General features: G+C 57.2%; 8 protein-coding genes across 8 annotated transcripts; 4 read left to right on the forward strand and 4 right to left on the reverse strand.

Annotated features, from left to right (window-relative positions):
* Window positions 1-1208: 1208 nt before the first annotated feature.
* Window positions 1209-4402, forward strand: SDRG_13519 (hypothetical protein). The gene is made up of 9 exons (XM_008619612.1): window positions 1209-1877; window positions 1924-2370; window positions 2417-2679; window positions 2730-3142; window positions 3189-3379; window positions 3424-3495; window positions 3545-3654; window positions 3706-3903; window positions 3948-4402. Exons 1-9 carry the CDS (start codon window positions 1317-1319, stop codon window positions 4357-4359), a joined length of 2667 nt encoding a protein of 888 aa, XP_008617834.1. The 5' UTR covers window positions 1209-1316; the 3' UTR covers window positions 4360-4402.
* Window positions 4382-4888, reverse strand: SDRG_13520 (hypothetical protein). Its single transcript, XM_008619613.1, has one exon. It carries the CDS (start codon window positions 4865-4867, stop codon window positions 4616-4618), a length of 252 nt encoding a protein of 83 aa, XP_008617835.1. The 5' UTR covers window positions 4868-4888; the 3' UTR covers window positions 4382-4615.
* A 1011-nt stretch (window positions 4889-5899) lies between these two features.
* On the forward strand, window positions 5900-8000 carry SDRG_13521 (hypothetical protein; the record flags this gene model as incomplete). Its single annotated transcript, XM_008619614.1, has 10 exons — window positions 5900-6086; window positions 6174-6244; window positions 6293-6361; window positions 6411-6615; window positions 6660-7165; window positions 7217-7279; window positions 7331-7369; window positions 7419-7629; window positions 7672-7874; window positions 7923-8000. 10 exons carry the CDS (start codon window positions 5900-5902, stop codon window positions 7998-8000), a joined length of 1632 nt encoding a protein of 543 aa, XP_008617836.1.
* SDRG_13522 (hypothetical protein) lies at window positions 7997-8871 on the reverse strand (the record flags this gene model as incomplete). The annotated part of the gene is made up of 5 exons (XM_008619615.1): window positions 7997-8192; window positions 8238-8543; window positions 8596-8683; window positions 8733-8766; window positions 8821-8871. 5 exons carry the CDS (start codon window positions 8869-8871, stop codon window positions 7997-7999), a joined length of 675 nt encoding a protein of 224 aa, XP_008617837.1.
* A 510-nt stretch (window positions 8872-9381) lies between these two features.
* SDRG_13523 (hypothetical protein) lies at window positions 9382-12699 on the reverse strand. Its single transcript, XM_008619616.1, has one exon. The coding sequence runs from the start codon at window positions 12596-12598 to the stop codon at window positions 9422-9424; it is 3177 nt and encodes a 1058-aa protein (XP_008617838.1). The 5' UTR covers window positions 12599-12699; the 3' UTR covers window positions 9382-9421.
* Window positions 12700-12819: 120 nt separating this feature from the next.
* Window positions 12820-13919, forward strand: SDRG_13524 (hypothetical protein). The gene is made up of 5 exons (XM_008619617.1): window positions 12820-13308; window positions 13359-13431; window positions 13479-13552; window positions 13601-13766; window positions 13812-13919. The coding sequence occupies exons 1-5, from the start codon at window positions 12965-12967 to the stop codon at window positions 13887-13889; spliced, it is 735 nt and encodes a 244-aa protein (XP_008617839.1). The 5' UTR covers window positions 12820-12964; the 3' UTR covers window positions 13890-13919.
* Window positions 13920-13933: 14 nt separating this feature from the next.
* SDRG_13525 (hypothetical protein) lies at window positions 13934-16213 on the reverse strand (the record flags this gene model as incomplete). The annotated part of the gene is made up of 12 exons (XM_008619618.1): window positions 13934-14017; window positions 14063-14194; window positions 14239-14319; window positions 14364-14435; window positions 14483-14672; window positions 14719-14858; window positions 14907-15134; window positions 15181-15645; window positions 15686-15783; window positions 15830-15935; window positions 15982-16125; window positions 16166-16213. The coding sequence occupies 12 exons, from the start codon at window positions 16211-16213 to the stop codon at window positions 13934-13936; spliced, it is 1788 nt and encodes a 595-aa protein (XP_008617840.1).
* Window positions 16214-18280: 2067 nt separating this feature from the next.
* SDRG_13526 (hypothetical protein) lies at window positions 18281-20024 on the forward strand. Its single transcript, XM_008619619.1, has 4 exons — window positions 18281-18419; window positions 18478-18528; window positions 18588-19206; window positions 19261-20024. The coding sequence occupies exons 1-4, from the start codon at window positions 18291-18293 to the stop codon at window positions 19923-19925; spliced, it is 1464 nt and encodes a 487-aa protein (XP_008617841.1). The 5' UTR covers window positions 18281-18290; the 3' UTR covers window positions 19926-20024.
* Window positions 20025-20155: the final 131 nt, after the last annotated feature.

The following is a 20155-nucleotide window of genomic DNA, read 5'->3' on the forward strand; positions in this document are numbered from 1 at the left end:
CCCGACGCTTTGTCTGCTGGGCCGTCAACTTATTGGCCACCATGCCGCTTTCGTCGCTACGAAGTCGACTTTTAACTACGAAACAATTGTTGTCATGTAGGAGGGCGCACCCATATACTTATAGCTGTACATATACATGTCAAGTTCCACCCCCAGTTCATCCCATTCGAAAATTTCTCGGTTACGGTAACGTTTGACGTTCGAGCAAACTAGTACAGTGTACTCGAAATTTTGCGACCAATCCTGTCCATCAGCTACACTACCGGTAACAAACTCGAAGAGCGTTGATGGCGTCGTCTATAACGGTACTGGGCGTTGCTTGGCTTGTGCTCCCTGGACCCACTAGAGTAATGGGTCGCCAAAAGATCTGGACACCAGAGGAAGTCGCCACGCTCGTGCGAGCTTGGATGTCGGCGAGCACCAGCTCGACTGAAGGCGCCGACAAGAAGGCGGCTCAGTTTTGGAACAAGGCCTTGCTCGCTTTCACGCGCAGGGTGATTGCGTTTCGCGAAGCGCAAGCGCCGCGAGCAAACAATGGTCGCGTTCCATACGCAAAGCGAACGTGATCTTCTGTTTCGGTGACGCCCCGAGACGGCCAGCTCTGCTGTGGCCGGACGCGACGTCGCTCTTCACCATCTTGCGACCGACAACACCGCCGCCGTGGCGTCGCTTGTTTGGTCGGTGAAACACCTCGTGCACGAGTTCGCCATCGTCGTCGTCATCGAGCAAGAACTCGCGCCTGTTACGGTGCCTGAGGGCTAAAACCGAAGTGAATGTGCGCACGCAAGAGAGCTTACAAAAAGGCGCGAAGCCGGTTAATTCGAATTTATCCGGTATATGCCGCTTGGATAGGATGGACGGGTGAAGATGACAAACCTATTTCACGATAGGATCCACCAATCACGGCCCTCCGAGAAAATAGGAAATAGGACGTCGGATGGAGATGCTCTTATTGTAGGAAATACTGTCCAGCCTAGAAACGAGGTCTACATTCATCACTTCCACACCACATAATTTATATCGACATGTATTGTGGTAGTTTGTCGCATGGAGGTGCTTGCGATGGCAGAGACGCGCGCCGAGCCAAGAGGATTACAAAGATCAAAATTGTGGTCGCTTCAACCGTGGAGCAACCCTCGAATTTAAAACCCAGTTTCAAATCTTTCTTTGTGTTTGTATACGATGCTGACATATTAAAAATGCCAGACTGTGGTCCGTCGTGAAAAACGCAGGCGACAACACGGTTTCGCCCGGCTTTTCTATTGAGCGATTTGTATTGGCCAGCCGAACTTGGGTATCATTTTCGAACCCGTCGCATGAGCCGAAGCGGCAGTAGCAGCGAGCGCCAGCTCAGCTGGAGTGCCGGCGAAGGAACGCCGCTGCTGAGCCCACTCTCGCGGTCCGCGACGCGGGACGTCAAGCTCGAGATCTCGGGCTCCGTGCGCGACAACCAGGAGAAGTGGAAGAACCTCGCCGACGTCGACATTGGCAGCCTCGAGCAGCCCGGCGTGCACTGCACGGCGCAGGACATGGCCAACGACATAGACAAGGACCTCGCCGACCTCAAGGCGCACGATCTCTTTGACGACCGGCTGCCGCATCGCTGGTCCCGGCGCGGGTCCATCTCGCTAAGCGGGACAGGCATCCCGTCGCCCATGAACTTGCCCAACACGGTCAACAAGTACATGGTCGCGGCGGCCTTCATCCTCGATGGCATCCACGGGCGGAAGATTGGATACCGCGTCGACTATACGTCGTTGCAGCTCACGCGCATGTTCCACGCGGACTGGTACCGCCACGTCTTCAACTTCATCTCGCTTGTGTGCTGCGCGCTCGCGTTTGTCGAGAACGTCCAGCACTCGACGCACTACCTCTGGGTACCACGTACTCCGTTATGGTATTGTGTCTCAATGGCTATTGTAGGTCGAGCTCGTCTGCCTCGTGCTCTTTGGCATCGACATTTACATCCGATACGCCATGAGCTCGGACATTACCAAGCGCCAGTTTCGGAAGCGCGAGCCATGGGCGACCGTGCGCCTTGGTCTCATTGCGCTTACGTTTCTCGACATTGGCCTGTACTTTCTCGGTGTTGGCGTCGCCTTGAACCGCACGTCGCGCATCTTTCGGCCTTTCTTCCTCATTGCGCGCCGCCGCAACGTGCGCGTCGTCTTTGGGAGCTGCATCCGCGCGCTCAAGGACGTGTTTGTCATTATCTGTCTCGAGTTTTGCCTCGTGGGCTTTTTTGGGCTCATGGGTTACCTCCTCTTTGCCGACTCGAGCGTCATTCTGGGCGTCCCGTTCTTCTCGACGCTCGGCGACTCGCTGTACAACATGCTTCTCATTAGCTCGTGCATGCCTGCTATGGTGCCGGTACGCCACGGTCCGACACCTCGACGATTAAACGAGGTTTGCGTAGGTCATTTTGCCGTACTTTGAGCGGTCGCAGTGGAGTGCGATTTACTTTGTCATTTTCGTGCTCCTCGCGCACTTTTTCGTCGCCAAGCTCACGATCGCCGTGTCGTACCGCACGTACAAGAAGAACACGGAGAAGATGCTCATCAAGCGCCTCCAAAAACGCAAGATTGCGCTCCGAAAGGCGTTTGATCTTCTGCGCGACGACGAGGTGACGGGCAAAACCCATTCGATCGTGTCGCTCGAGAGCTGGATCGCCATTTGCCAGTACGTTATCCTTTTTCTTGCTCGTGAAGCGATTATGTCTTGTCATGCAGGTACCTCAAGCCGTCATGGACGGATGAGGAAGCGCAGCTCGTCTTCTTTTCGGTCGACGAAGATCGCGACGGCACGGTCGACTTTGCCCAGTTCATGCAGCTCGCGTCCGTGCTTGTGAACGCCAACATCTCCAAGCGCAACCGGTATTCGATCCAATTCGACGGACTGCGCAAGTGGCAGCACCGTGTGCGGTCGGTTCTGCTCGCGGAAACCAAGATTTTCGGCTACCCGTTCGTGTACGGCGAGATGGTGGTCGGGTTCCTCATCGTGCTCTCGATCATCCAAGCGACACAAGTCAACAACTATGCGCTCACGTACTCGCTCAACCACACGTGGCGCTTCGTCGGCATTTGTCTTCTCTCTCTTTTCACGCTCGAGATTGCGCTCAAGCTCTTTGCGTTTGGCTACGACGGTACTGAGTTCTGCATGACATATTGATAGCTCATCGCATGGTCTAGAATTCTTCCACCGCCCGTTCTGCCAACTCGATCTGTGGATCGCGGCCGTCGGTTGGGTCTTTTACCTTCTCACGAGCCTCTACCCGGGCTTCCCCGTCGTATTCTACGACCTCTCGCTCGCGGTGCGTTCACTGCGCGTGCTCAAGCTCCTCAACTTGATCCCGCCCTTTCATGACATTCTCTGGACCATGGTACACTCCCCCATTTCTTATTGCGCAACTCATTGTGCTGGTAGAGTCGGATCTTGCCGCTCGTGTCGCAGCTCAGCCTTGTCATTGTGAGCGTCGTCTACTCCTTTGCGATCCTCGTATGTTCACCGCGACCGCTCAAAGCTCAGCGTACCCGACATTATGTAGGCCCAGTCCAACTACGGCCCCGTTCTCGCGGCCTACCCCGAAGAGCTCAAGCCCGCCGCGACGCCGTGGTACGTCAGCCGCCAAGTGTTTCAGTTCGACACGTTTGAGAGGTACGATGCGGACGCCGGCGCGTCAATATGGATGCCTGATATTTCACCTAGAGCACTTGTGACGCTGTTCGAAGTCGCGACGCTCGCTGGCTGGAACGCGGTCATGGATGCTGCCTACGTCATGACGCAGTCGGCCAACACTCGCGTTTTCTTCTTCACGTACCGCATGACGATCAGCAACATTTTGCTCCCGATTTTCGTCGGTTTCCTCGTCGAGAGCTTTAGCTCCAACCAAAAGCCCATCCTCGCGTATGTGTCTCGGGAATGCGTATGAGCCTAACAAGTGTGGGTAGGGAGGAAACCGAGTCGTCGACGACGCAGTTGCTGCCCGTGATTGTCGACCAAATGGGCGTCCCGGACGTCACCAAGCTGCCGCCATCGCACGTCAAGTACAAGATGAGCTTCCAGCGCCGCGCCAGCGACATCCAGTCGGCCATGTTTGATTTCTCCAAGGCGCGGAAGAGTACAGCCGAGGACGAGCTCGCCAAGGTCAAGCACCAGCTCCAGTTGATCACAGTCATGAAGGACAAGGAACTCCAAGCGTTACGCGCCAAGCTTGACGACTCGCGCGCCCTCGTCGCGTCCCTCGAGCGCAATCGCGTCCTCTCGTCGAGCAACGCGTCCGAGTCATCGAGCGGTGGATCGCGTCCGCCACTGAGCGCGTCGGCGGCCTCCTCCAAGCAAGGAAAAGCCGCATTCGAGTAAATATAAGCCCAATAAGAACACGTATGCGTTTCCTATATTTCAAGGTCGTTGTCAACATTATCGGGATTTTAAGCTCAGATTGCCAACTTGTGCACATGTTGGGCATTCTGAATGCTAGATCACTAGGAACGGGAGTTGCGTGCTGGTGAAAGTTGGTTGTGTTTTTAGATATTTTAGAGGTACAAGGGAATTGGGAAGCTAGGCGGAGGGTCGGCGAGCAGGCGGAAAGCTAGGGCATGTGTGCTGAAGGCGCTCCTTAGTGTGCTTCGTCGCTGCTGTCGTAGTTGGGGTCGGCGCGGTCGACAACGTCGGTCGTCGGGTGGTGGTAGTCGTCGAGGGCATTGCCCCAGTTGTGGCCACCGGCACCGTGCTTCTTGGGCTCCGCTCCCGAGCCCACGGGGCCGCGCGACTGGCGGTCCTTGTGGGTGTTCTTCTTGTTCTGGAGTTCGCGGCTCTGGGGCATCTTGGTGAGGTTGAGATCGGATTTGGAAATGGACTTCCGTGGCATCCCCGGCACCACGCTGCAAAAACGGTGGACCTTGAAGTTGCTTCAAGCACACGCCCGGATTGGCTGCCAAGTTAAGCGCGTTTCTAAATCCAGCCAATCCACGGCCGGATCAACGTCCTGTCGCAACCGGAAATAGATTCGGCCCGCTGCTGTCGCTCACCAGCTATTCGCACGCATACCGACGCTTTGTTTCTATGTACGTGTACTTTGCCATTTAATTTCAATAGTAATAACGAGCTATATAATGATAGTCGGCGTGTTTCTAGTCGGTTGCAGCTTGGCGGAAAAGATCGCCCGAGCCAATTTTCGGCCGCAGATTTCTCAGGTGCGCGCAGGTTCTATGAACAGAGGCACGGCCACATCCGCTGCACAGCTCCGCCGCATCCCTTCCAGACTTGGCGATAGTTGTCGAATCGAATGCACCTCCATTTTGGGTTCTGCATGCAGCACTGGCCCATGGGGCTGATGTGAAGATGATCATAGGCAGGAAACCGACGGCTTACACGGCTCACATTCACGCGAGAAATCCTCCGATATACATTCTTAGCTAAAAGGCAGTAGTGACGAGAGGCGAGGCAACCGCTCGATCTGCAATGTGACGAGATACGCCACTGGTTTTGCTGGGCCAAGGAGCGTCGAGATCGTACGATCAACGCTAAACACCGCATGGACGTGCACTGCTGAAGCTGCCGCATTGATGGGAAGACGATGAACTCATGGCTGCTCACGCCCTTATCTACCACCGGCCGCGGGCAGATCCAAGCTCCAACGCACCCGCTCAAGATCCAAGGCTGCGGCTCATTGCTCGCAGTGCGGTTTGGTTTGGCCAATCCAACTCAAGGGCCTTCTAATTTTAAGCCAATCCGATCCCGCCAAGTTTAAAAAGGACAAGCGGTTGCTTGAAATATAATGTCTCCAACGCCATGATTGAATATAAAGTCAAGTCAAATGGCAAATTCAAGGATTTAAATTACGCCGAGACCAGGTTTTTGAAATTTCAAATTCCAGTTCGAGTTGCCATCATCCATCATCATGCAAGGGTCGATCCTCGGCTGGGTGAACCACCAGCGCAAGCCCATCGACGGCCGGGACCCGCATGCAGCGATGAAGAAGACCCCGGCGTCCTCTCCGTGGAAGGAAGCGCCGAAGGCCAAGCGCTTGAAGCGCATGGAGCCGGTCCCGCCCATGGCCGACGACGACAGCGCGACAGACCTTGAAGGTTGTAGCCAAGAGAGCACTTGCTTCGGCGATGCCCATCACTCCAGTTCTGACGCTCACAGCACCTTCGCACACTCGCTAGCCGTAGACGCCGTCCGCGCGCTGCCGTCGACGCCGCCCATGGCCATGTTCGAGACGCTCCTCGAGCCGCGAAAGATGGTGCGTCGCGCGCTCTACCGATACCGATAACATCACGTTCTTCTGTAGATCAAGGACAGCGTGCACGGCTGCATCTACCTCGAGCCACTTTGCATGGCGATCATCGACACCATGCAGGTAGCGACGCCTTCAGGATGCTCTTTCGATACGAGTTTCTCCGTGCTAGTTTCAGCGCCTCCGTCATCTCAAGCAGCTCGGTGCGTCGTCGCACGTCTACATGAGCGCGACGCATTCGCGCTTTGAGCACTCGATCGGCGTCGCGTTCCTTGCCGAGAAGATGCTGCGGCGGCTTTGCGACGTGCAGCCATGGCTCCCGATCTCGCCCACGGATGTTCTCTGCGTCAAGATTGCTGGCTTGTGTCACGACCTCGGTACCTTGAAAGTTTGCTTCCCCGACTCTAACATGCTTGTGCAGGGCACGGGCCATTCAGCCACGTGTACGATGGTATCTTCATGGAGCAGCTTCGCGAGCGCGGCGAGATGCTGCCGTCCATGGATGGATGGACGCACGAACAGGGCTCGCTCGACTTGCTTGACCACCTTCTCTACAGCAATCGCATCGACTTGTCGGAGCATGGGCTTACGGACATCGACTATGTCTTTATTCGCGAGCTCATTCTCGGCCGGCCGCTCTCGGGCGATACGTATCAAGGCCGCCCCGACGCCATGTTCTTGTACCAGGTCGTCAACAACTCTGTGACGGGCCTCGACGTCGACAAGCTCGACTACTTTATGCGCGATGCGCTGTACACGGGCGCCAAGAGTAGCTGCGACACGCACCTCCTTCTCTCCGCCGTCCGCGTGCTTCCCGACCGAACGACGGGCGACCTGTCAATGTGCTGGCCGGAAAAGCTTGCAGAGCAGCTCTTGAAGGTCTTTCGAACGCGCTTTGAGCTGCACCAAGCCGTGTACCAACACAAGGTTCATGCATTGTCACGGCAAGACAGCACTCATTATGGTCATGTTGTGTAGGTCTCACGTGCTGTGGAATACATGATTTGCGACGCCTTGCTGGAAGCGGACGCGCTCTTCAAGGTGCATTGAGGGATAACAAACACGGCCCTTTGAATGGCATGTAACTCGTAGATGAAGGGCACACGCATCTCACGGGCACCGCTCGATATGGTATGGCATTCGCACGTTGTCCGAGCGATCTCTGATGCGTGACGCGTAGGACGCCTACCAACTGCTCGACGATCGTATTTTGAGCCACATTGAGTGCAGCACAGACCCGCGCCTCGCCAAGTCGCAAGCTATCTTGCGTCGCATTTCCGAGAAGCCGCTGTACAAGTGCATTGGGAAAACCCAGATCACGACGCACTCGCAAACCAAGTCGATTCCGGAGCTCAAGCACGAGATTGCAGCCATGGTGTCACCGCCCTTGGGTAGGAATCTCGATGCATTACTGAGGCGTCATTGCTTGTTAGATGTTGCGCAGCTCATTCTCGAGCGCAACAAGGTGCACTATGGCCAAAAGGAGAAGGACCCGCTGTGCAACATGCGATTCTTCAAGAAGGCGGCTACGGGCGGCGCAACTTGCTACCAATTGGCACCAGCGCTTTACGAAATGCACTGCCCCAAGCACTTTCTCGAGTGCAACTTACGCCTCTTTGTGCGCGATGCATCCCTGGTACACGCGGTATTGTCGAGTCCATTCGTCTCACATTGGTGTCCTTAGGCCCCGACCTCGCGCGTGGCTCTTGCCAAGTGGAGTGAAGAGCGCAACCACTCGAGCTTGCATCCGCAGGAATCTTAACTGAGTTTTGGCGTTTGCTCGGGCTGCGTTGGTAGCTTTTCCATGACGTGGCTGTCGTTGTGTGCGAAAGCTGTCGATGCCTCTTGCGCAAAACCTTGTAGAAACGATGCGGAGACCGCCGGTAGATTGCCCAGTGGGAGGCTGTATGGCATCAAGTTGTAGTTTTGGTTGACGCTCAGGCGCGGATCGCCACTAGTGCAAAGAACATGAGAGGTGGAGGCGCTGCTCGTGGCATACTAGCGAGGCGGTAGCTTGGGCTCTTCGAGCCGATACGCGCGCCCAGGTTGCCGCAGCGCTTTCATCACCGAGTTCTCGGTGCAGCTAGCGCTGCCAGGACAGCAGCCATCGACGCACGGCGAGTCAGGCGGGACGATTGCCGTCGCGTCAAAAATCTCGCGCCGAGCTCCCAACTTGGGGGTAAAGTCACCGAGACGGTACGTACAATAGCCCGCTTTGCAGTACCCTTTACGCGTGCACGAGGCCATGGCGTCCTTGCGCTGGCTAAAGCTACATCCGATGCGGACGAGACATTCGCCCATTTTGCTACAATCGAAGGCGCGTCGTTGACGGTCTATAGAGAAATTTTTGTTAAAACCTGTAGCAAGGGCACGTGAAGCGTGATGTGTCGTGGTAGATGCTCGGGCAGCTCATCTTGCAGCTCGTGACGTCCGAGGGAAGGCATCCTACGTTAGGCATGATGGACAATACTCGTCACGATGCGGAGACGTGCACCTGACTTCAGCGGCTTGAGATGAGGCAGTGCCGTCTAGAATGGGATTGTTTCTTCCATCAAGATAGAAAATGAAATAGTGAGCGCGACCTGTGCATTAGCAATGGTCACAGCAAACCCAAGAAGGAGCATCCAGCTCATAGCTTCGCGATGATGGTGACGGCAGCTTGGCGGCAACTATAAATACCCCGTTGGTGGGTCGGGCTAATGCGATGTTTATATTGGCTGATTTAAAAATAGTTTTGATCAATCAGCGATGAGGAAAAAACTCCTTGAATCGGGAACGCCGATTCCACCGAGGTCGAGTCGCCAAAACACGTCTGGAAACGAAATCGCCCATAGTCGGCATATCGATAGAGGACATTCAGGAGATCTCGAAATGCTACACCACGTCGCCGTTGGAGCTCCACAGTGAGAAATATTTGACAACAAAGTCACGACATATGTTTCTGGGTATCGTAGTCGTGATTCTCGGTGTTGTACGAGTGTGGGCTGCATTGCGACAACATAGACCCGCCCTCGCCTACACGCTTGTAACCAGCCAACATACCATCATTGACAGTCCTTACTCGAGCTTGCATCAACTTCTATACTCATCAGCCAGCCCACGACGTCCACTGCTGCCTGGTGTCTTTAGCCATTAATACCAAATTGTACTGCTCGAACATCTTGATCAATGTTAATCACTTCATTACACCGTGCGCGAGGCGCGGACCGATCGGGCGTGTTGCGTAATGCGCGCATGGGCCTGAGACGGATGGCCGGCGTTGATGCGCGAGTCGAACGCCGTCGACGTGTACGTGTTGGCGTTGAGCGCGTAGTTGACAGCAAACTTGATCAAGTCGAGGGGGAAGTGCCACACGATCGACCAGATCCAGGCGATCACGAGGTATCCACCGCCGCAGCCGAAGACGGCGATACGGTCCGACGGGTATCCGTTGAAGCCGTAGTAGCCGATCACCGAAGCCACAACTTGGGCAAAGACGAACGCAATGAGGAGGAGGTTGCACGGCTTCTCGGCAAAGAACCACGTGTTGATGCCGGCCGTACGCGTGACAAAGATGAGCGCCTGGCCCGAGATCGAGACCTGCGTGTAAACGAGCGAGCGGAGGATACCGTCCTTCTTTTGCATACCGGGGCCGATAGCCTTGTGGTTCTTTGTGAAACGAGTGTTGAAATTTGAGTAGTCCCACATGAAGTCGCAGAAGCTGACGCCGTTGGTCAGCGGGATGTAGCCGCGCCCGACAAAGGCGACGCCGCGGCCGTTGAGCGCATCGTCGAGCTCCTTGGCCTCGGCCGTGTACTGCTTGTAGAACTGCTGGTAGACTTCATCGGCCGACGGTTCGCGGTCCAGATCGTTGATGTGGCTGCCCTTGAGGTGCTCGAAGAGCTTGCCCCAGTTCGAGTTCTTCGACTCGGCGTTGTACTTCTTTTTGTAGCCTTCGACGTAGTCCTTCCGGTTCTTCCGAAGGAGTCCCAAGTTTTCCAGGCTGAGCGACGGCTTGTAGACCGAGCCATCGAGTTCGCCACAGGCTGCTGTATCGTTGGTCTTCATACACGACTGGACGCGTTCCGTGAAGTACGAGTTGCATGCGTCCTTGATGCAGCCAACGCAGAGGTTCTCCGAGTCGATAAAACCTTCAAACGCCGACGTGTTGTACGCGACACCGACCAAGACGATCGTCGAAATCGTGAGCCAAATGCCAAAGCAGATCGACGAGATGAACACCTGCTTGAGCTTCCACGAGTCGGGCGTGCGCGACGCCGTCACGTTGTCCTTGGAGATGGTCAAGATCGTGCCGTCGTTCAAAATGGCCAAGACAACGACGAGGATCGTGGGGAAGTACCAGTTGTAGCACACCGTGAGCAGGCCAAACGTCAAGACAATACGGACTGTCATCGCAATCGAGTACATGGCGTAGTTCTTCATGCGCAAGAAGATCTCGCGCGACATGCGGATGGCCGTGATGATGACCGAGAGACCAGGCGACACGAGCACAATGTCGGCAGCAGCACGGGCAGCGTCGGTGGCGTCGTCGACGGCAATACCAATGTCGGCCTGTGCAAGCGCCGGTGCATCGTTGACACCGTCACCCGTCATACCAACAATCTTGTCGAGCGACTGGAGCTGGCGCACAATCTCAAACTTGTGCTCAGGAAAGACTTGAGCAAAGCCGTCCGTCTCGTACACCATCTGCGCAAGGTTGACACCCGGCGGCGGCGCCTTGTTGAAGAACGACGTGTCCAAAATGTTGGTGGGCATACCAAGCTGGCGACACGTCTCAATGGCAATGACGCGGTGGTCGCCCGTGACCATCTTGACTGCAACTCCGAGCTCGATGGCACGCTTGACCGTCTCGGCGGTATCGTGGCGGGGCGGGTCAAAGAGCGGAAGGATACCGACAAGCTTCCACGAGGCTTCCTCCATCGGAACGTCGCCGTGCGAGAACGAGACACCGAGACCACGGTAGCCGCGCGACGCGTACTCGTTGATGCGACCTTCGACTTCTTCACGAAGGGCGTCGGCGTTGTCGTCCATGTCCAAGCAAACTTGCGGCGCACCCTTGCAGGCGCGGAAGACCTTGCCCGTCGTGTTGTCCTTGATCTTGGCGATCGTGCGCTTCGTCGTCGGGTCGAACGGCGTGTAGTGCAGCAAGGTGTACTTCTCCCACATCGTAGCGTTACCAGGATACGTGTTGTGGCACACGACGTCGATGGCCTCGTTGTTCTCGATACGCGCCGAGAGAGCACCATAGAGGAGGATGTCGTCGCCCGTGTAGTCGTTGTACGGCACGAGGTTCTCCAAGTCCACCGAGAGCTTGTTCAGCGTGAGCGTACCGGTCTTGTCCGAGCAAAGGATCTCCATCGAAGCCATCTCCTCGATCGACGTGAGGCGCGTGACGATGGCGTTCTCCTTGGCAAGCGCCGACGAACCAATCGCAAGCGTGACCGACAAGACCGTGGGCATGGCCACCGGGATGCCACCGACGATCAAGACGAGGATGTTGGCGACACCGAGGCAGCCGTCGGTGATGATCAAGCACGGGTTCTCGTCCTTGCGAGCGCCCATCTGAACGACGAGCTCGATGATGCACCAGACGATGATCGAGACCATGCAAAAGTTGCCGACCGTCGTGAGCACTTCCTGGAGACGACCATGCGACTCGACGCCGGCAATCTGCTCGGCGGCGCGACCAAGAAACGTGTGGACACCCGTGCTCGTGACAACAGCTTCGATTTCTCCCTGCTTGCAGATCGAACCCGAGTAGCCTTCGTCGCCTTCGCTCTTGGTCACCGGAAGCGACTCACCCGTCAGCGACGACTGATCGATCTTGACCGAGTCGCCCTCAAGGAACTTGACGTCGGCCGGAAGTACATCACCGAGACGAATGCGGATCACGTCACCGGGCACGAGCTGGTCGGCGGGAAGGTTGATCATGGCACCGTCACGGAACACCTTGCACTCGGGCGCGAGCTGGCCCATGAGCGCCGAGACGGCGTCACCAGCCTGCATCTCTTCAAAGTAGCCAATGCACGCGTTCAGCAGCAGCAGCGCGAGAATCAAACCAAAGTCCGGGAAGTCAAGCAAGACAAGCGACAAGATGGCCGCGACCTCCATGGCCCACGAGAGCGGGTTCCACATGAAGCCGAGAAAGACCATGAGGCGGTTGACCTCGTGCTTGGGTAGCGCGTTCGGGCCGTGCTCAAGGAGACGCTTCTCGGCTTCATCGGACGAGAGACCTTCACGCGTCGCCTTGAGCTTGTCGAGGGCCGCGTTGAGCGGAATCGCGCCCCACTCGATCTGGCCGGCCTCGTTCACGTAGTTTTTCGCATCGTTGGGCGTCGCCAAGTTCGAGTACCCGGTCATGCTGCGCGGGCGAGCGGAAAACTACAAGTGATCCTGGCGGCGAGAGGTGTGGAGGGTTGGCGCCTCCTCTGCTGCGTAAAAGCGGGGCCACGACCGGTCGTGATACAGCGCTTTGCATCCAAGCCGGCTGGCGACGCTTTGCAGTTGGCTTTGAGCAAGCGGTGCGGGATAGCATCAGCACGTGGCGAAGGCTCTCCCGCCTGCGTCCATGTTCTGTTCGCCTGGTTTAGACGCCGCATGGAGCGTCCGCGTCCACACGACCGAAGCGTCGAGGTGTGCTTCGTTGAGAGCGGAGTCGGTGGCGCGGGAATTGGCCGCCGCCGTATCCAATTATGGCAAGCACTCATTGGCTAAAATGCGAGAGCGATGTTGATCTATGTGGCCAGTGATTGGTCAAAAAGAAGTTTACGGTGCTCCATGAGCGACGAGGTCGAGCTCGTGGCCACGTTCCCGGCGCCGCCGGCCTTCATGAGCCTCTACGCGGAGGGGCCGGAGATGGGGCCTCCTCCGCCGGCGCCGCTCAAGCCGACGTACCACTCCTTCGGCACGGCGTACGCCACCGAGGACGCGGTCCCGGACCTCCTCGGCGACCGCAAGCTCTACGCCACGGGCAGCAACGTCAAGACCGAGATGAAGCGCATGAACAAGTCGCTCATCTTCACCTTTCTCGAGCTTGTCGAGGTGCTCATTGCCAACCCCACCAAGTTCAAGTCCGCACATCCATGTATCGTCGAGGTTCTCATCGATGGGGCTGTCGTAGCGAGAAGATTGACGACATTGAGCTGCTCTTTCTCAATTTGCACAACCTCATCAACGCGTATCGACCACACCAGGTACAGCGTCAACCGACGCACGTAGCATGCGACGCTCTATGGCATAGGCGCGCGAGACGCTCATCGAGATGCTCAAGCAGCAAATCGACGAGCGCAAGGAAGCGGCGGCCGACATTCGCCGGTGCGACGCTCTGCAGCAGCAGCCGCTGCATGACGAATGCTCATGTAGGGTCATTGAAGAGTCCAAGATCGCGGTCCAAGCCGCGCACGCAGAGCTCGACTCGGACGCCAAGCTCCAAGACATGGTCGACGCGCCCATGTCGCCGGTCGAAGAGGCCGCCGACGTCACCATGGACGACGACGACGCGCACGCAGCGCCCGCGATCGACACCGAGGTACACATGTACAGCATCACATGCAATCTCCTATGTGGTTGCTAGAAACTGCGGCAAAACCAGCTTGAGCAAGACCGGTTCTTTGTGCTCTGCCAAAAAATCATCGATAACATGAACCCGTAAGGCTCCTCAACCAATTGCTTTTCTTCCTTGAGACGCCACGAGAACTACGAGGCCGACTTCATGTATTGGTCCGTGAGGTTGGAGAGAGCTTGGTTGGGCACAGCGCCAGTCGATTTCGGCGCTTTGGGCTAGACCACTGCATCAGTGAAAGCGCCTCCCTGCGTACTAATTACCGTGTAGGTCGGTGGTACGACAAACCACTCGGGCGGGGACGAAGCCAGCTGCAAGGACGCAAAGCGAGCCGTCGCCGAGATGGACGGGAACACGGGCAGCGTCACTTGAACGGGAAAGCCTGGCGGTAGCTTCTACGCAAGCAGTCGTGACTGGCGTATGCAAGAGCTCGTAGTACGGTTTGGAAAAAGTCGACGAGCGCTGCAAATTGCGACGACGTGGCGGCAAGCACCTGCACGACGGGCAAAAACTCGGCCACCTACCACGCAATGGAGAAGAGGACGTGGCAATGACACGAAGTACGGTGAGCGGAAAGGTATCGGAGAGGTACACGGTGCCCGTTAGCTGCTTGGTGTAGCAACTTGTCGGCGGAGTCTACCATCACAGCAATGCTATCACAGGGTTGGAGCAAACATCTCAACCGTGTGCATGGGAATGGCAGGTTTCGGGTTCATGGCGAGAAGCGCCGGTGGCAGCGACGTGCGGTCGACGCCAAACCACTGCTCAAAGGTCACAAGGTGACTCGATGTGTCGGGCGCCCCGCGGACATCGGGCGTCTCGGCCTCAACGGTATCCAGGATCGGGAATATTGCAAAATGCAGCGTCTTGGATCTACAAGAATACGTGTGGTTTGTCGAATCGCGTGCAGCGAGAGAACCGGAACATGGCGTGGGCATTGTCCCAGCGCACGATGAGGTTGCCGCTGGTCTTGGCCTTGTGGCATCCCTGCATTGGCGCGGCTTTGGTCGGACGCACCCGCTGTTCGGGCACGACCTCGGATATCAAGTGCACCTTTTCCTACAAAACACGATGTAAAACACTGTTTTTACGCACGAAACTCTGTACCGGGTCCGAGTCGGCCTTGGCGATCGCGTACCACTCGTCGGGCACAAAGCAGACGCTAAACTCGACGTCGTGGTCGTCCACGTAAAACTTCCAGCCAATCGTGTCGCCGGCTTGCATGCCAATCGGGACCGCGTGCTCGAGACCTGGCGCGATCTCGAGGGTCGTCTCGGCCTCCTGCAGCTTGTCAAAGAGCCCCGTCGCGACGGGAAACGTAGGCGACAGCACGTCCTACGCCAGCCTCAGCGTCAACTTTCAACGTTTTTCTGATATGCACCGGTGTCGCGCCCATCGGCGGTGGACGGTGTGGCGCCTTGGCCGGCCACGACTGCATGCGCACACAAAGGCCCTCCATATCAAAGATCCGCGCGTCCTTCCAGAGGCCAACAGCTTCCGTCATCTGAGGTCCGTTGGGTGACAGCCAGTGGCGGCGCGGCATGAGCTGCAGAGACGCCATGTCGACATGCATGTTTGTCGTGCGGTTCGTCAGGAGCAAGTGGAGTTGCCGCTGGACGTCGGCGTCGGTCGCTGGCGCGGGGAGCCAGTCGCGCACGGTCTGGCGTTCGTGGTCGAGCGTCACGAGTCGATCGGGCAAGAGAAGAATCGAGAGCCGACCGCGCTTCCAGCGCAGGCTCTTGAAGCCGGAGAGTGTCATATCCACGCGGAGACTGCCGTGCGACTTGTAGAGTTTGATCGTATCGCTCGGCAAGAGCGACGAAAGCATCGGGACCCACGACGTCACCTGCAGACCATGGATAACGCGAATGAAGCCATGAAAATACCGCGAGATCGAGCTCGGCGGTAAAGTCGGGCATGGCCGCGAGCTGCGCCGACGCTGCGAGCAGCTTGGCCTTGAGCACCTCGGGTACCTGTGCGTTCTCTACAACGACCGTTTGTACGTGGCCTGCTGGTCTTGGTGAGCCTACCGCGCTGGACAAGATCGCACAGAAGGTCTTTGTTGTTGGCGTGAATGGCTCGATGCAGTGCCTTCCAGCCGCTCGCATCCCGCGACCGTGGCCGCGCGTGACCAACCTAGAACGCATGACGCACGACCGCTCGCTCTCTTCGCGCGTCGTACATTGAGGAGAGTATCGACGATAGCCCGAGTCTCGCGATGAGCGCACTGCAGGGCAAAGTGCAACGCGCGATGGCCATGGCGGTCACGGGTCTCGACGGAAGCGCCGGCGCTGAGCGCAGCTTCGACCTGGTCGATGTCTCCGTTCTACAAGTGCTTGAGGTGTCATCCCGGTGGTCCATTGTACCCAGATCGCGATGTGGAGCGGCGAGATGCTGCTGCTTCCTCCGTCCATCACGCTCACGTTTCACGGGTCAATTCGCTTATAAAGTGGTACAAATTTCGAAGCCGTTACGATCCAACAAAGAATTGCCGGCGTCATGACCACAGCGAAGACTTGGAAATGTTGGCGCCACTGTGAGCTCTCGGTGAGATGCCTAGTGTCGAAGCAAGATAGGACTTGGATATAGGTATATTTCTATCGCAGAGTTGGTATCATCCTGCAGGCTTCAACGACGGCGCTGGGCGGACAAATCCCTCGAACTCGAGTTTGCGTGATCGTCGATGCGAGGCTCTCGCTCGCCTCGAGTGCCCACTAGTTTGCCGTTGCAGCCCTACCCCTGATTTAACAGCTGGAGCGGATGCTGGTGTGCACAGTGATCGGTGGGGCAAGCTGTTCAAGCACGTGGCACAATCTAAGAACTTTGCACCTCGGTGGTGTCTTCCCTCTCGAAGGCATCCTATCGCGGCTAAAGCATCGTTGCTGGGAATGAGAGGCAGCTGCGCAATGAAGCTTCGTAGCTCGTCTACAGGATGTGCGACGCGCGCCAGAGACGAGCTCGACGAACGTGGGCGAGGCCACGGATCCATTCCTGCCGCACGACGCGACGATAGGTCGTGGGTAAGGGAGTATTCTGTGCTTCTTTTACGCGGCGCCTCCTGGGTGCTCTCATCCACTCGAGCTCCTAGGCTCGGTCTCTGGATATCGTTGCCATGTACTACTACACTACCTACACTGCTCCCTACTACCCGCCGTGCGCATCTACGGCAACGGTGCAAACACCAGCGTGGTCTTGCCGCGGGTAAAGCCGCGCAGTGCCATCCAGACCGTAAAAGATGAGGCGGCGGGAAACTTCCTTGGAGCTGCAAACAGCGTGTGACAGCGTGTAGTACGGTTGTGGCAGGTTCGGATGTGGCGATACGTGGCGCATCCCTGTGCCTCCATTCTAGTACGGCGCTCCTCGCGGCGGCACCCAAGATGTGGCGGCCATAGCATCGTCGACGCTGGCGTGCATCCCGCCTGTAGCACTCTCAAATCCTGTCGCTTGTTGGACAAAAAGGCAAAGATTTCAGTGGATATACACCAATCAAATGCGCCCTTGAACTTCAACACCGGACGACGACCAAGTGCGGGTTCTTCGGACTTTGTGGGCGAGATAGCACGGAAATAGTGTGCTTGGCGCCAATTACGGCAGCTGCAGAGGATGGGAACCCGCTTCGTGGCCACACGACCTTTCTGCGCACCGAGTGGGGCCACTTGGTCGCTTGGCACAGGCGCACTCAAATCTTAATCAATGGCTTTCTCACGTCGCCGGTGGTAGCTTTGACGTTGTCGTAGGGACTGGTGGTTGCCCGGACGCCGACGTCAAATCCCGCGCAACAGCAAATGGTAGGTGCTTGAAGCTGACGAGGAAGCTGATGGTCAGCGGCTGAACAGCAGCGCGTCGGGTGGTACGTATCGCACGGCGGCAATACACGGACTCACGGGTAAACACTCCATTTTACAAGGTACGTGCATACGAAGCAAGCTTGTCGCCAACGCTGGCGAGCGATGGCTTGGGTTTGAGGAGCACCGGTGAAAAGCCAGTCATGTTGCTCTTGGCGGTATCCATGGGCAGCACAAGGGGCTGTGCATCAACAGACTCACGCCGTACCGGACACAGACTCGGACACTGACGCACTAGCTTTCGCTGGCGTGAAAACTGGCACGATGGGCAGCCATTACTTGATCTCGCTGCATCCATTCGAAAGCCCCTGGAAACAGCAGCGTGCCATGTCGCTAGGCTCGTACCTGTACTGATACAGCCAGGAACATGTCCTGGTGTTGAACCTCCAAGCAAGAAGCTGCGCGTCAATGATACCACGATGTGAGCCGGCGCTCGTGTCAAAGACCACACGTCGCCGACGACGAGTGGTCTTTGGTGAAGTGCCACTCTATCGGCCAGCTGCACCTACCCAGCCCCCGCGGTCGGTCGCCATATCCATGCACACTATTCTCGTTCATGATACACTATTTAAGAAAACCCATGCGCTCGGTAAAGTCCGGATTGCCACGATGGCGTTTGGCTGCCATTTTCAAGCTCGCCGGCAACATGGCATCTCATGACCGAGGGTCGGACGAGCCGCTGCTGCCGTCGTCGACGCCGTCGTTCCATCCGCGCACGCCCAACATGCGCGAAGCCTACGTGAAGCGGCTCGGGTACATTCCGCTGGCTTTCCAGGTAGTACATACGCGGCTATGACCACGCAACGTGTCACACTCACGCACCCGCATTCTAGCGCATGATGGACTTTGTCTCACTCACCCCACGCAAGATGGATCGCGCCAAGGTACGTCGCGCCTAAACCATGTGGATGGCCCTCAAACTGGCTGCTGTTGCTGCATCTAGGCAACGGCAACGGACCACGAAGCGTTTGCCCATCATCCTACAATTGACCCGACCATGTCGCCATCGATCATCCCGCCCCCCGGGTCCATCCGCGGCTCCATCTTCAACCTCTGCGGCGCGACATTGGGCGCGGGCGCGCTCTCGCTGCCGTACGCAGTCGCGTCGTCGGGTATTACGTTTGCCGTCGCGCAGCTCGTGCTCGCGGCCTTCCTCACCGTCTACACGATCCGACTGCTCATTCGCGCCGGGGACATTACGATGCTCAAGTCGTACGAGGACCTCGCGCTCTACTGCTTTGGGAAGAAGGTCGAAGTCTTTGTCGAGCTCAACATCCTCGTCTTCTGCTTTGGCATCTCGGTCGCGTACCTCGTGACGCTCGGTGACATCATCACGCCGCTGGGTGCACTCGTGCTTGGCGACGACAGCTTCTTTGCGCAGCGCTGGGTGCTCATGAGCATCTTCTGCTTTGCCATCATGCTCCCGCTCTCGCTCCTCAAGGACGTGAGCAGCCTCCAGTTCTCGTCGATGCTTGGCGTCTTCTCGATCATCTTTCTCGTCTTTGCCGTCGCGACGCGGTCCTTCATGGCCATCCACGCCGACGGCCTCGCGCCCGACCTCCGTACGTTTGTTTTATATGCTGCTTACGATCTCACGACTTGGTATGCTGGTGTAGACTACGTCCTCAACACGAGCAACGGCCCCAACTTTATGCTGAGCGTGCCGATCGTTATGTTTGCGTTCACGTGCCAAGTGAACGTGTTTTCGATCTACACGGAGCTCCAGCGCCCGTGCATCCGCCGCATGAACAAGGTCGTCGACCGCGCGACCACCGTCTCGGTGCTCATCTACCTCACGATCGGCCTCGTCGCGTACCTCGCATTCGGCTCGTCGCTCACGGAGTCGTCCAAGAAGGGCAACATCCTCCTCTCATTCCCGCTCAACGACACGCTCATCGCGGTCGCGCGCGCGGCGCTGACGTTCACGGTCGCGGTGGCGTTCCCGCTCAACATTTTTCCGTGTCGCTTTACGCTCGACATGATGTTCTTTGCGTCGGCCAAGGACTCGACCGTGCGCCACGTGGCCGTGACGGTCGGTCTCGTCCTCGCTGCGCTCATCCTCGCGATCTTTTGCCCGAGCATCAACGTCGTGTTTGGCATCATTGGCGGCACGTGCTCGTCGATCGTGTGCTTTTGCTTCCCCGCGGCCTTTATCATCAAGCTGGAGCCGGGTCCGCTGCTCGGCCCAGCCAAGATTGGCCCTGTGATCCTCTTTGTCGGCGCGATCCTCATGGGGGCCGTCGGGACTGGCGTCACGGTCTGGTCCAACTTTTACCAATAGTTCTGCATTCCTTCCTTGCATGTATCCCGCACGACGTGTCGTCGTCGTTCGTCCTTAGTTCAAATTATAAAAAACACCGAATGTCGCTATTTCAACACACTTTCAAGACCTTTTTGCCGTACTTCAAGCAGCATTTGCGGCGACGCCGGACGATCGCAAGACGATAGCACAACTTACTATTCGAGACTGGCATCGTCATTGTCAAAACGAAACACACGAAGCTTCTGACG

This window comes from Saprolegnia diclina, assembly GCF_000281045.1.
Source record: "Saprolegnia diclina VS20 unplaced genomic scaffold supercont1.61, whole genome shotgun sequence".
Taxonomy (NCBI): Eukaryota; Oomycota; class Saprolegniomycetes; order Saprolegniales; family Saprolegniaceae; genus Saprolegnia; species Saprolegnia diclina.